Source organism: Sus scrofa, chromosome 9 (genome assembly GCF_054392235.1).
Source record: "Sus scrofa isolate SSC_HxYL_T2T_F1_AM1 chromosome 9, Sscrofa_HxYL_maternal_Yorkshire_Landrace_v2.0, whole genome shotgun sequence".
NCBI lineage: Eukaryota > Metazoa > Chordata > Mammalia > Artiodactyla > Suidae > Sus > Sus scrofa.
The window spans coordinates 75,728,301-75,747,179 of record NC_139391.1 but is presented as its reverse complement, the minus strand read 5'-3'; the positions used below and the strand labels follow the sequence as shown (position 1 = coordinate 75,747,179).

General features: G+C 37.4%; 1 protein-coding gene across 9 annotated transcripts in view; it reads right to left on the bottom strand.

The window, feature by feature from the left end:
- CDK14 (cyclin dependent kinase 14) overlaps positions 1-18,879 on the bottom strand; it is a 631,911-nt gene that overhangs the window by 233,118 nt on the left and 379,914 nt on the right. For all 9 annotated transcript variants that reach the window (XM_021102363.2, XM_084976986.1, XM_084976983.1 and 6 more), the window contains one exon: positions 3,332-3,425. In XM_021102363.2, the coding sequence (XP_020958022.1) occupies positions 3,332-3,425 (94 nt within the window). The remainder of the gene's footprint in view (positions 1-3,331; positions 3,426-18,879) is intronic.

Genomic DNA, 18,879 nt, shown 5'->3' with positions numbered 1-18,879 from the left:
AACAGCAAAATCTCCATACAAGAAGCAATCCAACAAGACAGTACCTATTGGACATTGCTTACACTATTTCACATAGGTTCTATCTTTACATTATAAAAATAATACTGAAAAGTAAAACTTTGCCTAAGCTATATCAATAAACTACGCCTTCATGACACAATATTTTTTGGTACTGTTGCTATAGAATGCACCTCATTTATAGAAGCAATTCTTTTTCTTTTAAATTCATCCTTAAACAGCGCATACGTAGGTATATTTCTTTCTATATAATTTACTTTTGAAGTTTTATGATTTCAAATATAGTAAATTAATTATTTTAGCATAAAAAATCAGTAATTTGACAAGGTTATATAAGCATTATAGTTAGCTATCAGATAGAATAGTTAAGAGGACTCTAAAGTTTAAGAAAACATATTATCAGAATATATTTAAGTGGCAGTATTATTATTATTATACTTAAGCTTTAAATAAATTAAAAAGACATGTTTAAAGGTGTTTTGACATAAAAACCTATATGATGCAAACTATAGCCCATTAAAATTTCCTCTCCTATCACCTTTTTCAATGACACAATAGGTGAACAAGTTTATTGGTTTTTTTTGAGAAAATAACTGTTTAAAGTTATTTAAAATAATCAAATGAAAATAAAAGCTTGATTAGAAAAAAAGGAAAAGAAAATATGTCTATATTACATTGGTGCTAAGGGCCACGAAATATGAATAAAGAGATGTTACTTATTCTTGGATGGAAAAGCTCAATTTTATATCATTTCTTTGTAGTATAATCCATAGGCTCAATGCAATCTCAATGAAATCAGTGAGTTTCACGGGAACAGGGAGAAGGAAGTGTTTCAGGAGTTTAGATGAAGAGAAGGATGTATAAGAACAGTCAATAGATTTATGAAAATTAAATTGTATTCAATTACAAGCTTTCAATTCTAATAATTCTTAACTAATAGGATAACTGTGCAAAGAATGTTTCTGGCAGAACTTTATAATAGTTGAAAACTATAAATAAGCTATCAACATGGAGCTGATTAAACAAATTATATCCATACAATGAAACACCTATCATTAAGAATGATGATAAATTTCTGGATTTATTTTTTCAATGAGAGGTACTTACTGTTGTTAAATAAATATTTTCAAGTGAAAAGAGAAAGTTACAAAACAGTATACAAGATAACAACTTAAGTTTTTCAACATGTGTAGAAATGGAGGCTATCTACTGAAATACTGAAGGTAATTTTCTCTGGGGAGTAGGACAAAGTGGTTTTTCAACTTTTATACTTTTTGACATGGGAATATTCTAGTATAAACATGCATTATTATAATCACAAGATATCATTTTAACATTGTGGGTGGGAATTGATGGGCAATAGTAATCAGGTAAAACTGGAAGGAAGTGGACACAGACAGCCTCTGGGAGAAGAGACCAAGAGGACAACACTTTGAAGAAAGCAGAGTATTAGGGACTCTGCTGTTTGTCCACCTGTGCGAGCACACGTGGATGCTGGGACAGATGAGACTGAGGAGGAACCATGTGTTCTATGATTTTCTAGTTTCTACTCTCCCTTTCTTATCATTTTAATGCCGACATCAAGGTGAACGCAGCAGTGATGGAGTCTCAATTCACATTGCCACACTACCCTCCAGCAGTCCTTATACTTAATGTGAAAGCTACATTGTAAGGCTGTACTTGCATAATCCAATGAGTGCATCTCTTGACGAGGTCCATATGAAAATGCATTGCAGTGATTTCATATGGGAGATTTATTAAAGAAAAGTATGATGACATGGTTAACTGCTACAATGTATATCCTGACTCCTTTGAAGGAAAAAAACTTCATTTGTCTAGTTCTTATTCCATGTTTCAAATAAGTTTATATGAATGTTAGCTAATGCAGAAGTTCCACTCAATAAAAACACTTGGTATAAAAATGATTTGATAAAAATAACAACATATCTATAGGGTAATTATTATGTCTCAGACATAGTTCTAAAAGTACTTTATATAATTAAGACAATTATTCCTCAAAACCACCTATGAAGTAGGTGTTATTACCCTTATTTTACCCATGATAAAACTAAAATTCAGAGAGCTAAGCACAGCTAAGTGACAGAGCCTATGACACACCCAGGTTATCTGGTGACAGAACACATTTTATTTTTGCAGATTAAAAAAAATAAAAAGTAATGGAGTGGATAAGCAATGAGATCCTGTTGTATACAGAGAACTATATCCAATCACTTGTGATGGAACATTATGGAAGATAATGTGAGAAAAAGAATGTGTGTGTGTATATATATATATGTATAACTGGGTCACTTTGCTGTATAGCAGGAATTGACAGAACACTGTAAATCAACTATAATATAAAATTAAAAAAAGAAATTAAAAATTTTACAATAGATTTATAGAAAGGTTGAAATGAGCAGTACAGAGAGTTCCTCTATAGCCCTCACCAGTCTCCCCGATTGTTAAAATCTTACACCATAGGGAACAGCCATCCCATCTAAGGAGCACACATTGGTTGCCAATATTAACTAAATAGCACCCTTCACTTGTGTTTCACTAGTTTTTCCCAGTTCTTTTTTCTGTCCCAGGATTCCACACAGAACACCACACACACTGCACTGAGCTGTCATGCCCCTTCCCCTCCTCTGGGCTGAGACAGTTTCTCGGACTTGCCTTGGTTTTCATGACCTTGACAGTTTTGAGAACACTAGTCCAGTATTTTGTAGAATGTTCTTCCTCAGTTTGGGTTGGTGTGATGTCTTTGGTTTGGGAAGGGAGACCACAGAGGGGAAGTGCCCTAGTCAACACATTATATGAAGGGTATGGGCTACCCACACAAATTAGCTTAGATGATCTTAACCTTGAACACCGGGCTGAGGTACAGTTTGCCTGACTTCTCCATTCTGAAGTGACTATTCTCCCTTCTCTTCCCATGCTCTACTTTTTGGAAAAAAAAAAAGTTACTAATCCAAGCTCACATTTAAGTGGGTGGGGGTGGGAGGGAGTTAAGATACACCTATTTAAAGGAGGAGATATCTATATAAATTATTTCAAATTTTTCTGTCAGAGCCCTCATTTTTAACCCACTCTTCTATATTCTATCCTTTCTTACCATTTTGGCATATTAACATTTGCAGTAGTTTAGAAATCATTCACTAATTTCCTGCTTTTGCAAAGGTCCAAAATATGTTAGAATTAAATGTGACAGCCAACACATTTGTTTGAAATTATTTTTCACTACCACTGTAAGATTTGTCACTAAAGGATGCACTTGAAACGGACTTTTCTCAGAAACATTCTGTAAAGAACTTACCAGAAATATTCGTTCAAGTTGATCCTGAATGTCTTTCATTCCTGGAAAAGCAGCGACTCCTTGGATCATTTCAACAAAGATACAGCCAACTCCCCTAAAGAGAGAAGAAAGACGAGTTACAAAAACTCCAATATATTCTGCTTAGAAAACTAATCTGGAATTAAAACATCTGCATCTATTGAGGAGAAACAATGAATAAACAATATTCATACAGGGCTGTGCCACACATCCCGAGACACCATCACTTTCCTTTTCCTTCTCTGACTACTGCCCAGGAGGACTCCAAATAGATGCAACTATACTAGGCTCAGAAAATGGTGGAAACCAACAAAACATAAACCTCACTGACTCCACCTCACGCACTCCTTAGCCTGATACTAAAGTCTCCACATTCCTATTCTAACATCCTTTCCCAACCCCATTTCAAACACTCATAATGCATTGTCCTCTCTAGCTATCTAGGGCTCAAACCTCTCTTTGCATCAAAATCATTCAGGAAACTTTTTAAAAATGCAAATGATCTGAATACAAATCCCAGAGACTCTGTTTCAATCAGTTGGAGGCCAGGCACTGGCTCAGGCTGCTCAGGTGACTCAGGGCAGCTACACTGAGGCCAAGCATAACCCTACACAAGTTGGCTCAAATTGCTCTACTACCTAGAACTACCCCCCAATCTGTTTGCTCTTGACATGTAAGTCCAGCTCAACCTCTACGATCTAATTCAAATGTGATCTTTTCTATAAAGACTTCCATGAATATAAATATTTTGCCAGATAGGATAGCTCCCTTAATGAGTTTATTTGTTAAGCTCTTATTTAATATATCAGCCATCTACTATGGTCATTTTCCTCTCCTACCTGCCATGCTCACAGTTTCTATCTGGCAAGACAGTCCAGCTTATCAGAAGACCTTGCCTCCCAGACTATAGAAGCCTGCACCTAACCCAAGAGGAACACCCAATTCATCATACAGGCAGAGAGCCAATCAGATACTTCAGCTGAAAGGTTGGAGACCAAGTCTCCTGGGAACAGGATGGAAAGAAACTACCATATGTAGGTTAAATAAGTCACATTAATGGCAGAGAAGTAGCCAGAATGGCCACTCTCCTGCAGATGAAGTTCCCCGAATTGACCTTGCTCTCACCTTCCTAAGGCTTGGATGTTCAGATAACCTAGTGCTTTTAGTAGATCTCTCTAACATTCAGAAAGTCTCTCAGATTTTTTAATTGGCTTTGTTTCCTGAAAATATCCTAAATAAAATCACAAACATATTGAGACACTCTTCCAATTTAGGTGAGCAATCCCTTAAATGTTTAACTTATCTCAGACCCTCTAGAGGTTAAAGACAATGGACTCACTTCATAATAGCAGCCCTAGTTGTATATGAACAATGTTTTGAATTTAAAAAGTGACACATAGCAGAAATCTCTTCTCTGTTATACCCCATAGTTTTTATCTAAATTAAAAATCAATAGTATATAGAGTCAAAAACGACTAAAAACAAAGACTACTTTATATAATAAAAATAATTTTATTTATTTTTTTTTAATTTTTTTGTCTTTTTGCCTTTTCTAGGGCCGTTCCCACAGCATATGGAGGATCCCAGGCTACGGGTCCAATCGGAGCTGTAGCCACTGGCCTACACCAGAGCCACAGCAATGTGGGATCCAAGCCATGTCTGCAACCTACACTACAGCTCACAGCAACGCTGGATCCTTAACCCACTGAGCAAGGCCAGGGATCAAACCTGCAACCTCATGGTTCCTAGTCGAATTCATTAACCACTGAGCCACAACGGGAACTCCACAAATAATTAATTTTAGTAATAATTAGTTTCAAAATCAGTGTTCTAGGTAGATGAGTTTTAACAAAAGTTGTTTTTATTTCAGATTTGAGGGAGATTAACATCAAGACGGAGGAGCAGGAAGACATGGAACTCACCTTCCCCAACAAACACATCAAATATACATCTACATGTGGAGCAACTCTCACTGAAAACTAACTGGAAACTTGCAGAAAGACTCTTGTGCAACCTTTAAGAAAGATCCATATGGAATCAAGAAGAAGATAAGACAAGCCATCAGGTCAGGACCTGTGCCCTTAGAAGGAGACTCAGAAGAGGAGGGAGAGCCTCCCTGAAGAGTGCACTATTTGAGGCACATATTGGGCCCCCCAGTCCTGGGGCCCAACAGCAAGAATAAAGATGATTCCCTTCAGCTGGTTAGAAAACCAGTGGGACTCACAGAGGGCTATAAGAATCCTAGACTCTACTTGTGAAGAGTGCATGCACGCTTACTTACTCCCTAAACAAGGTGGACAAAGCAAACTGAAAGTGCACTGTACTCTGGCCAGTTAACCACTGAACTCTGGCCATAACACCTTGGCATGTGCCCCAGCCTGAGCTGAGCATTCCTTGTGGTCCAACTTGGTTTGCAAGGCAGCTCCACTCTAGAGTGAGGGCTGCCATGGTTGTGATGGACGGTTGTGTCTGAGCTAGCTGGCTCCACCTCGGAGCCAGCTAGCTCAGATACAAAATAATATCTAATGGAGGTAAAAGTGGACACTGCTGGCACCTAGGGGACAGTAAACCAGAAAGAGTCCAGTTTGCTGACTGGAGCAGGGGCTGCCACAGACCACACCCAGATCCATGCCAAGCATCTGCCCTAGCCAGCCCCCCTTAATCTGGCACTAGTCCCTTCTGAGGCAAGGGTGCTAATGGTGAGAGAGTAGAAAACACACAGTCAGAGGGAACTGACCCAGCTTGGGCCCAACCATCAGGGCCTCTGTTCCAGCACCTTGGAACTTGACCTTGCCCCCAGTATAGAGGCTGACCACTGAAAATAAAGAAAGCCCCAGCTCATACCTAGCTCTGGCTCTAGCCCTTCCATATCTAGTTCTGCCTCCTACCAAGGTGTGATAGCTGCCAGCACACCGTGGCAAAAACATGAGTCATGCTCAGATCAGCTCCAGCTCTCTCACCAAAGCCAGTGGGTACACACAGACTGTATAAGGATGATCCCACATAAGGATACCCTTTCTAGACCACAATACATCACCCAGTTTCAAAGAAACAGAGAAAATTAACCAAATGGGAAGACAGTGGAATGTGTTTCAATTAAAAAAACAACAGAAAGGGCATAGGGTGTATGATTGAATTAACAACAACAAAAAAAAGATCCATCTAGATGCTGCTTCCAAGAGAAGCAACTTTAAGACCCTTAGGCAACTTTAAGACCCTACTTACATCAATGGACAGATCATCCAGAAAGAAAATCAATAAGGAAACAGTGGTCCTAAATGACACATTGGATGAGTTGGACTTATCAACTATCTACAGGACATTCCATCTAAAAACAGTAGGATACACATTATTTTCAAATGCACATGGAATATTCTCCAGAATAGACTACATGCTAGGTCATAAAACAAATTCCAACAAATTTAAGAGATATTCAGTGGAATATTACTCAGCCATAAAAAGAATGAAATAATGCCATTTGCAGCAACATGGATGAACCTAGAGATTTTCATACTGAGTGCTTTATGTCAGACAAAGACAAATATCTTATGATATCACTTATACGTGGAATCTAAAAAATAAAAGATATAAATGAACTTATTTACAAAACAGAAACAGACTCACAGACTTTGAAAACAAACTTATGGTTACCAAAGGGGAAGAATGGGGGGTGGTGAATTCGGGGTTTGGGATTGGAATATGCTCACTATTGTATATGAGATGGATGGTCAACAGAGACCTGTTATACAACACAGGGAAATCTACTCAATAGTCTGTGATAAGCCACATGGGAATGGATATATGTATGTGTATAACTGAATCACCTTACTATACAGTAGAAATTAACATGACATTGTAAATCAACTATACTTAAACAATTTTTTTAAGAGAGAGAATAGAAATTGTATCAAGAAATTTTTTTCTGACCACAACAGTATGAAACTAGAAATCAATTACAAGAAGAAAAGTGAAAAAAAAAAGACACAAACACATGGAAACTAAACAATATGCTACTAAAAACCTATAGGCCAGGAATGAAATCAAAGAGGAAATCAGAAGATACCTCAAAATAAGTGAAAATGGAGATACAACTTTGCAAAATCTATGGAATGCAGCAAAAGCCATTCTAAGAGATACAGGTTTATCTCAAGAAATAAGAAAAATCTCAAATAAACAGCATCATCTACCATCTAAAGGAACTAGAAAAGATCAGAAAGGAAATAAAATAGAAAACAAAACAAAAACAACAAAAAGGATAAACAAAAGTGATAAACCTTTGGAAAGCTCATCAAGAAAAAAAGAAAGAGGATTCAAATAAACAAAATAAGAAATAAAAGGAGAAATAATAATATTGCAGAGATGCAGAAAACTATAAAAGGACACTGCATACAAATAGTTACACACCAATAAATTGGACAATATAGAAGAAATGAACAAATTTGTAGAAACATATAACCTTCCAATACTGAATGAAAGAAAGAGACAATCTGAACAGACCATTCACTAGCAGTGAAATTGAATTTGTAATAATAATAAACTCATGCACTTATGGTGTTTGGGGATTTCTTTTGTATTTTGAATCTTTATAAATAAGTTGCTAGGAGTTCCCATCGTGGCACAGTGGTTAACGGATCTGACTAGGAACCATGAGGTTGTGGGTTCGATCCCTGGCCTTGCTCAGTGGGTTGGAGATCTGGCGTTGCCGTTGCCGTAGCTGTGGTGTAGGTTGCAGATGTGGCTCAGATCCCGTGTTGCTGTGGCTCTGGTGTAGACCGGTGGCTGCAGCTCCGATTGGACCCCTAGCCTGGGAACCTCCATATGCCACGAGAGCGGCCCAATAAATGGAAAAAAGACAAAAAAAAAAAGTTGTCAATGAGAAAAAAATACAGTTGTCTTTTAAAATATATTTAAAGATCTTTCCTGACTAATATTAATACATTTGCATCTCCACCAGAATATTTATCCAATACTTTAATTTCAGTCTTTTTGACCAAACTGACTGAAACTAAGATTATTAAAGAACTGGAGTCTCAGTTTGCAATAATCTATGACAAAGGAGGCAAGAATATACAATGGGGAAAAGACGGCCTCTTTATCAAATGGTGCTAGGAAAAGTGGACAGCTACACGTAAAAGAATGAAATTAGAACCATATAAAAAAATTCACAATGGATTAAAGACCTAAATGTAAAGCTTAAAACCCTAAAAATTGTAGAAGAGAACATAGGCAGAACACTCTTTAACATAAATCATAGAAGTATTTTTTGGATCAATTGTCATAGGGAAAGCAAACAAGAACAAAAATAAACAAATGGGACCTAAATAAAGTTACAAGCTTTTGCACAGGAAAGGAAGCCATCAACAAAACAAACTGGCAACCTACAGAATGGAGGAGATATTTGGAAATGATATGACTGATACGGAGTTAACATCCAAAATACATAAACGGTTTATACAACCCAGCATAAATAAAAAAAAGCAAACAAACTGATTAAAAATCATCAGAAGACTTGAATAGACATTTTTCCAAGGAAGATATATAGATGGCCAACAGGCACTTGAAAATATGTTCATTATCACTAATCAATAGAAAAATACAAATCAAAACCATAATGAGATATCACTTCCCACTTGTCAGAATGCCCATCAGCAAAAACTCTACAAATAATGAATGCTGATAAGGATGTAGAGAAAAGAGAACCTAGAAAAAGGACACAATGAACTTCTTTGCAGAACAGATACTGACTTTGAAAAACTTATGGTTTCCAAAGGAGACAGTTTGAGGGGAAGGGGGATGTGCTGGGGGTATGGGATGGAAATCCTATAAAATTGGATTGTGATGATCACTGTACAACCATAAATGTAATAAATTCATTGAGTAATAAAAAAAAAGAAAAAAGAAAAGAGAACCTAGGATGCTCTTGGTGAAAACGTAAATTGGTACAGCCACTATAGCAAACATTATGAGGGTTTCTCAAAAAAAAAAAAAAAATGAAAATATAACTACCCCATGATCCTGCATTTCCACTCCTGGGTATATGTTAGAAGAAAATGAAAACATCTACTGGAAAACAGACATGCACCCCAATGTTTGCAGCAGCATTATTTACAACAGCCAAGATATGGCAACAATCTCAGGGTCCATCAACAGATGAATAGATAAGGAACATGTAAGATACATATACACACACACACATATATATACTATGGACTATTAGCCATAAAAAAGAATGAAATTCTGTCATTTGCAACAACATGGATGGAGCAATAAGAATTATGGGTATTATGCTTAGTGAAATATTCTGAAAGAGAGAGACAAATACTCCTTGTTATCGCCTATGTGTGGAGTCAAAAAAATTTTTAAAAAGTAATGTATATAACAACAACAACAACACAACAACAGCCTCCCAGAACTAAAGAACAGACAGTGTACAGCAATATAGAGCGAGAAGTGGGGAGGGGCAAAACAGTGATATGGGATTAGGAGATACAAACTACCATGTAGAAAATAAATGAGCAACAGATATACTGTATATCATGGGGATAAATAGTTATGACTTTATAATAATTTGAAATGGAGTACAATCCATAAAAATACCAAACCACTAAGTTATGCACCTGTAATATAATCAAATATACACATAGAAAAGTATAAAAAATTAAGAAAAAATTTTAAATACTTGAGAGATGACAGGCAACAAGAATTATTTTATTCATATACTAAAATGCAATGATATTCTTATAAATATTGGGGCTTCAGATGGTCTAGTTGGGTTTAAAATTTCAATTTGATGGTTTTTTACCTTTTTATATCATAAATTCTTTTCTAAGACCATCAATCTACATTTCTATTGTCCTCTTAAGTTTACATAATATCTCTTGAATCTTTAATAGCTACCAGCACCTTTACTTTTCTCTATTCAGAATATACTCTATTCTCCACCTTTTGACCTTATTCCCCCCCTTACAAGTTGCAACTGTGAATGCAAGACCCCTACTAGAAGCCACATCCACCTCCACTGTGTGCTCTACGAAGCTGGCTGGTGACGTAACCTCTGCACTGTCAGAACTACTTACTGAATTTCTTGTACCACTCCTTGTGCTTGGTCCATACCATCCCCATAATATGATACTTAGAACAATTAAAAGATGAATCTGTGCTGTAATTCTATGCAGTTGGAATGAGATGATATAGTATTTCTACAGGCTCTTATCTGCTTCACTGTCTAAGGAGTTGGGATTCTCCTTCCTAATGGATGTTTCCTATGCTGAAAGTATACTAATGAGGCTGAGAGAATTATACTTAAAGGATTTATCAAAAGAGAGAGAAAGCAGAAAAAATAAAAAAGTAGAAGTATAAAACATATCAGCACCCTAATACAGCAGAATACCTTATTACTGGAGCTTCTTTATTGCTAAATAGCAATAAAAAGCCTTTCAATTTAATATGGACTGTTGACTGCTTTCCTCCCCACCCCCTTATTTTCTTTGCTACTTCCATTAGCCCTGTGTTACCTCTCTCTTGATGGATTAAGTTGACTGCCCAGAGTGGTTTACTGAGAAAGAATCCATCCACTTAAGCTCTATGTTTATGATAGATAATCTTATTTCAGGAAATGTCTCCTTTAATTTTGTTTCTTTAGGAAATTTGAATCACTGTGTAATTATCAACCACTTAGTCTAACTTTTTCAAGAATAAGTGCCAGTCATAAAAGCTTACAATTAAAGGTGTCACAGGATGCAGTGTGTTCAAACTCTTGTTTTAGAATTAGTTACCAGGCAAAGGTAATATATAAAACACCCACCATTGCACACACATCTGTAATTCTTTTGAATTCAAAATTTCCTAATTTAATTTATGCCACAGCTATGTAAATATTTTTATCATTACAATTCAAATCAAGATTTTAAGTAGAGGAGTTCCCGTTGTGGCACAGTGGAAATGAATCCAACTAGGAACCATGAGGTTGCGGGTTTGATCCCTGGCCTTGCTCAGTGGGTTAAGGGTCCAGCGTTGCCCTGAGCTGTGGTGTAGGTCACAGATGCAGCTCAGATCCCCAGTTCCTGTGGCTCTGGCGTAGGCCTGCAGCTACAGCTCCGATTAGACCCCTAGCCTGGGAACCTCCATATGCCTCGGGTGTGGCTCTAAAAGGACAAAAAAAAAAAAAAAAAAAAAAAATATTTTAAGTAGAATTGATAATTGACAGACAATTTTTTAGTCCTGAAGGTCATACAATGTGAATTTTTCTCATTATGAAAAAAATACAAAATTATTAATAAAAAAGTTGCGCACAAAAGTGAATTCAGGAGGAGAAAATATTAAAAGAAATACATTTTTAAAGCTAATATAATACATTTTTAAATATGGCAAATAATATATAACTGAGAAAAGCAATATAACATAGTTATGAACTATCTAACGAACATCCCTAATACTTTTGTCTGTAGTTTTGGCTGTATTATATTCAATTACCTCTTCTATGATAATTTTATAATATATTTTTCTGTAAAGAGAACATAGAGATAATGTACTTATTCCATAGTAATGACTTTTTTTCTGATATTACGGAAAAGTATTTTTTCTTTTCCAGCTTCACTTATTACAGACATGGTCATGTAAACCTTTAGGACCACTGTCAATTTGGAGAAAATGTCTATCATGTGTCTTTCAAGTATTGATGCTACAAAAACAATAATTCTAAAAATATGTGCCCAGTTCCCATGACATGATGCCTAAGGATGTGAGGGGACATGCTTATTAGCTCAGGGTTGCGGGGAGAGAGGGCGAGGGAGGATTTGCACCTGTGGAATCTGGTGGATAATGAGATGATCAGGAATGGGAATGGTGTATTCCAGGTAGAGGAAACAGGAGCCAATAACAGGAATTTTGAAAGAGCCAAAGGCCATTGTTATGCTCCAAGTGGAAAATGGAAGGAAGGTTAAAAAGAGAGCCATAGTTCATATTCTACTCTACAAAGTCTGTGTTTTATTCCTAGGCTAGACGTTCTTGACTTTTTTTGTTTATTGTGGTGAATCAAGTTCACCAGCTGGACACACCATGGAGAAGAGCTCTGAGGACAAAAGCAATTACAAACACTAGTTGTAAAGCTGTCTCATCTTTTCCCACTTACGGCAGTGAATGAATGAGACCAACAGTAGTAGAAGCCCTCCTTCTATTGGATGGGGGCAGGGGCAGCACACCATAATGCACAGCAGTCCACAAACTACAGACCACATGCCAAATTCCGCCCAGTGCCTGTTTTTATAGAGCCTTTTAAATTCTTAAATGGATTGAAAAAAATAAAAAGAATATTTGGTGACATGTAAACATTAGGTGAAATTCAAATTTCGGTATTCACAAATAAGACTTTATTGGAGTAGGGCCACACCTATTCATTTATGCTTGACAAAAGGAGATGAATCAGAATTTTTAAAATTACATCCTATGCATTTTTCTTCCTTAAAATCCAGAACAGAGACTGGGAGAGTGAAGGTGCCACATGAGTTCCAGTTTCACGCTATATCTCTATTCATGAGGTGTCCTCTGCTCCAGTCCTGCTGCTCTGCCCTCTGTTCCTAAAACAGGCCAAGCTCCTCCTTGGTTTCAGCATCTGGGCATGACTTGTTCAATCTGCCTAGAATGTGTTTCCCCTCACTGCTCACATGGATAACTGCTTCTTGTTATTCAGGGTGTAACCCAGCAGGGCCCTGTGGGGCTTCTAGGCACACAAGCCTCTCTGTGTCCTCTATTTCTTGTTTCAGGGAATGAGCCTCAGACTCCATGACCTTCCCTGAGTTCCTAAGGGTAGTTGCTAATCAGGGAAGGGAGGGAATGCAGAGACCAGGGAAGAGACAATAGTGCAGCCTTGGGGCAGGATCCTGATTTCTCCTTAAGAAATATACATAACAATCTTTGAGCCTTTCTGCAGAATTAGAACCCCCAACAAATGGAAGAACTACCTGATGAAACATTCTTTAGTATTATTTTTATTTTTTGTCTTTTTGTCTTTTCTAGGGCTGCAACCACAGCATATGGAGGTTCCCAGGCTAGGGGTCTAACGAGCTGTAGCAGCTGGCCTATGCCAAGCTACAGCAACATGGGATCTGAGCCACGTCTGCAACCTACACCACAGCTCATGGCAACGCTGGATCTTTAACCCACTGAGCAAGGCCAGGGATCGAACCCACAACCTCATGGTTCCTAGTCGGATTCGTTAACCACTGAGCCACAACGGGAACTTCTACTTGATGAAACATTCTTCACTCAGAGAAGGAGGACCACTAGACCCAGTCCTGGAGCCACTAAACACCATCTCTGAAAGACAATGCAAGCTTGCCTCTACCTTGATTTTTAACTAGGGCCCTATTTTCTACTCCCCAAACCATAAAACCACCTCATAATCTCTCCCAAGGGGGGCACAGTCTTTAAGGCATTAACCTGCTGTGGCCCCCTTTGCCTGGCAAGGCAACAAAGCTATCTTTTTCTCCTTCATCCAAAACTCTATTTCAGAGTTTCTATTCGGCAATGGTATACGGAGGCCAAGTTTCAGCAACAAGGCGTCAGCTCAAATGGCTCCATTTAGAAATGTCTTTCCCGGCCACCATATGTAAGGCAGGTCCCTCCTTACTGCCTAGGCCTCATGTCTTTCCCTAGTTTGTTTCCTTCATTACACTCAAAGGATGCCCATTGGTCTTTGCTTTTTGGGGTTGTGTCTCATCTAGATAAAAGACTCACAGGATTAGAGACCTGTGGTCATCGTCTTATCTCCAGGGCACAGAGTGTCAGGCACATGGTAAGGGCTCAAAAATATTTGTTGAATTAATGAATCAAAACCAATGCAACCCTCGCTTTTCTCCTCCCTCTCCACTCGAGTGACAGCTGAGCTTACTGACTTGTTTCTAAAGAATAAAGTATGGAGGTGAGGGTGAAAGATGGACAGTAAATTTATAATCGAGAAAACTGGAAAACAGTCCCTCAACCATGTGATCAAAGTTAACATGCCAATGATAAGTCATGCTGTTGGCACAGACTCTTGACATGATGTGATGAGACTGTCACTTCACCTCTATGGTTTTCCTTCCCCAAACAAGGGACAAATCCAAATGGAGGGACATTCTACAAATACCTGACTAATACACCTCAAAACTGCCAAAGGCATGAAAAACAGGAAAATTCTGATAAACTATCATAACCCAGAGGAGGGTCAAGATACATGACAACTACATGTAATATGGTACCTAAATGGGATTTCAAAACAGCAAAAGGAAATTAGGGGAAAACTAGTAAAATCAAAATAAAGTTGTTTGGTTAACAATAATGTACTATTGTGGGATTCTTGGTTGTGACAAATACACCAGAGTAACGTAAGAAATTATTAATAGTGAAACCAATGTCTTTGCAAGTTTTCCAGAACTCTAAAACTACTCTAAAATTAAAAGTATATTTTTTAAAAGGTGAAGTGAAAAGGACAGCATCTCTTTGGGACAGTACATAGAATTAGTCACTTCAAGTGGAAGAGCCATGGCATTTTGAGTTTTCCCTACATGAGAAAAAAGAATCTATGAAAATTTTTATGAACTTTTTCTTGGAACCAGCATGAGCCATCTAGAACTGTCAATGTGAAATGTCAGTTAAAGTTTGACTTTAAATAACTTGGACAGCAAACTAATGAAAGATTAATTAAGGTCAATATGAAGGTATTTGCAAACTAATGTACACACTTTATTGCAAAGGAATTAAAAATGCAAACATTTATCTAAACTATTAAATTTGGGGCAATGGGGGAGAGTGTGGAATGCAGACAAAAAAATCCCTGAATTCCCGGTGAAGGGTTAAGAAGTTTTCGAGTAGGGAACATCAAGTTCCATGCCACTTCCATGGGAAGGCTTCATGATCAGACTAGTTTAGGTTCCAGCACTCCATACTTTTCATGTGACTTCCTCCAACTGTAATTTTACTTGTAAATATCAGAGCCACTATAATCTTTCTCGGAACAAGGGTTTGGGCTTTCATTTTTAAAGACAGAGTTGAAATGAGTCAGAGGGGCTACTGCAATACAGCAGGCCTTCCAGACCTGAATGAAACAGGGTTAGGGCACGACAGTCACCAGTTAAGACACACTGTAATGTGCCTGATTATCAGAGTTTTGTTGGAATGTTATGGTGCAGGATACATTTACATCCTTCAATTAAAAGAGGTACTAACAAGATCCATCACATCCCATACTCAAAAAACATCTGCATTTGACACATGACATTTCAAGTGAAGTGCACTCAATTTTCTGATATAGACACAGTAATGCTACAGGATGCTATAACCCAATAAAAGATTATGCCACACCAAGAAATATAAAATAGAACCTAAAGGTTATTATTTATCTACTTGACGTGAACCTGCTTTTCATCATCAAAAAATAAAACATAAGTCTCCTTTGTCCCGACTTCTCAGGGCAACAGTTTGGTTCAATCTCAGCAGGTAATGTTGAAAGACTTCAATATTCATATATAGAATATGGCACAATTAAAAATCTCCATAAAATCTCCTGAAGTTTAGCTTCCAATTTCATATATTTATTAGCAAAAGCTTGCGATTCCTTAGAATACAGAGTTTTAGGCAGAGTGAGGGTTTCACTCTCGAGTGGCAGCATTTGGCCAGCACCCAGGAGGGATCATGACACAGCAGATTATGCACTTGAGACCATGCATCTGAGTAGGTACAGAGAGGACAGTGACCCACCCAGCTTACATGATGACCTCGAGGGAGACCTGCCCATTCTCCTAGAGACTTCCCTAATTGAAAGGTATGAGGCCTCAACTCAATTCAGTTTGGAGAATCATTTAGAGCCATTCACAACCATCTGCATCAGGAAAACTTTTGGGAAAAGAGGGAGAGAAAGAGAGTATCAGGCTGCTTTTGAAAGGAGGACAGCAGATGAAAAGAACTGTAATTCAGGACAAGATTGTTCTTCTGCCTTTCTCTTTCAACATTATGATGGACAGAAATATCAAAGTCTCTGTGTCCATTGGATAAAGGCATCAGAAGTGGTGCCTCTCACCCTTTAATGTGTACCCCAATCACATGAGGATCTTGTTAACATGCAAGTTCTAATCCCCTAGATCTGGGTTGAGGCCTGAGATCTCAAACATGCTTCCAAGCAATGCCAATGTTAGTCACAAGACCAGAAACAGAGGAGCAAGAATCTAAAGGGATCTAGGGAAATCTGTTTTGAAAGCAGTATCTCTAAATATGTATTCAGGATCCATCCAAGAGAACCACAAAGAAAGAGTAGACCAATAAAGTAAGTTAGATTAAATGCTAAATCCAATCTGAATTTAACACAGGCATGAAAAAGTAATTCAGAAAGGTTTCACATTAATTAACCAAATAGGTAATTTTATTTAGCCATGGTTCACTGAAATACACCATTATGCAATTAAAGCTAGTGAAGTTTGATGCACAAGGTGGCCAATAGAACAAAGAATTTTGTTCCCTGGAAGCTTAGCTTTTAAAAGATCCAAGATTTTTAAAAAAATTTGTTTTTGCTAAATTTGTAGGAAAATTTGTTATACATAACAGACATGATCTTTTCCTGTTGGCATCTGCAGTATCTGAAAAGTGAAAGATTAAAAACATTGCATTCCATGTGCCCTTGGTGACTATTGAAGGAACTGAATTGATTAAACTGTCACTCATCATTTACTGTGGTTAGTGCTTCATTAGGCACAGATAGGCACAATATATCTTAGTCAAATACTTCTACAGAGCACTCGGCTCTCAAAGAATGAAAACAAAACCAATCCAAACACAAGACTGTGGGGAAAAGCCCATCTCAGAAAAAATTCAGTTCGAAACAATGACTTTTTATGGGGGGGGGGCTTTAAGACTGCTTTTTCAAACTCTGAAACAAAATTCTCTATCTCTTAGAACTTATATTTACAGATGAAGCATATCAAAACAAAAATTCAACAGAAGCAAAGAATGAAGTACAGGAAGCTAATGCAGTTCAATAAAGCTGAGGCCTAGGGTGGCCTGCTGCTGCCTGTAAAGGAGGGGCTAGGTAGTGAGGGGGCAGCGTCCACTGACTGGAAAGACCAAGTACCACGTGGCATTAAGATTCCTTTAGCTACAATTATATTTGTTGCTCAGATATTTTAATGTGCACATACCTATGCCTGCCTCTATTAGTGTATTATTTCAGTATACATATATTCTAGTCCACACATATTTTAGTGTATGTGTATGTGCATATATGCTTTATATCGAAATATACACTATATATAATATGTGTTATATATAATATGTAAAATATATACTTAAATACTTAAAATATGCATATATATATATATATATATATATTTTTTTTTTTTTTAAATCACATGGCAAAGCTGTATTTTTGCTTTCTGGTCCAGTTACCTAAGCCAGAAATTCAGGAATCATCTGAAACCTCTGAGTTTCCCTTACCACTCTCATTCAATCAAGTTGTCACATCCTAAACTATCTCCAAATATTTCTCCATTTTGGTTTCCAACCACTTTCTCCCTCTCGATTTTTTCTTTTTCCTCTACCCGCTTCTTAAACTCTGTCCCTCTTCCCTCCTCACAAATATAAGCTATTTCACCTTTTGGTGGGGTCCTTTTGTCCATGGCCTGGCCAGTATGTCCTTCAAGTCTAGCTTTGTCAACTTTGAAAGATGGCTTTCACAAGGTAGGCCAACGAATTACCACTTGATGATAACTTCTCTGACCTCCACCTCTCCTCAACCATCCACCAAGTATAAACTTATCACCCTAACTTCTGAGCCACCACTGTACTAACTGTATACCTGCATTATAGCTTATTACATTGTTTTTCCTTTTGACCTTGAAGGCATGGTGGGTCTTTTCTCATATCTATAAGCTCCAGGACCTAACCTGGTGCCCAGTACAAAATAGATGTTCAATAATATTTTTCAAATGAATGATGGAGTGAGTGAATGAATTGCACAAACTAGTCTGAGGAGTGCACATAAGAAACTTCATAGAAAAAGTGATTTGATTTAGAAAGACTATCATCATATAAAATTAAACACTAGAAAAAAGTAGTTCAGTCATTTCACCAAAATATCTAAACCCTGACTTCATTTATGTCACTCTGAAGGAATTCCAACAGTCTCCATGGAAACCTTGGGTTCAGCAGTACGATTTACTCGATTGTTAAAATTGAGACACAGAGACACTTTAGAGGATGAGTCAGAAATCAGAAAGACAATGTTCTGATTTTTACATGTAAAGAAGTTGTATTACATGTTTAGTTTCTGCCCCAGAACCTGATAATGTGACTCAAAATCCTGGGCCAGTGAGCCCTTCCTTGTCACACTGCCTCCCCAATTAGACCAGCGTGTCTTTATTTCGTTGGTCTGGTCAGACTAAAAAAGAAGAAATAGAGATGGCAAATTCGTTCTCATTCCTGGTGACACAAATGCTAACATGAATAAAGATAAAGCCAAAGCCAAGTCTTCAAAATTAAGGTTTGGGCAGAAAAAAAAATAAAAC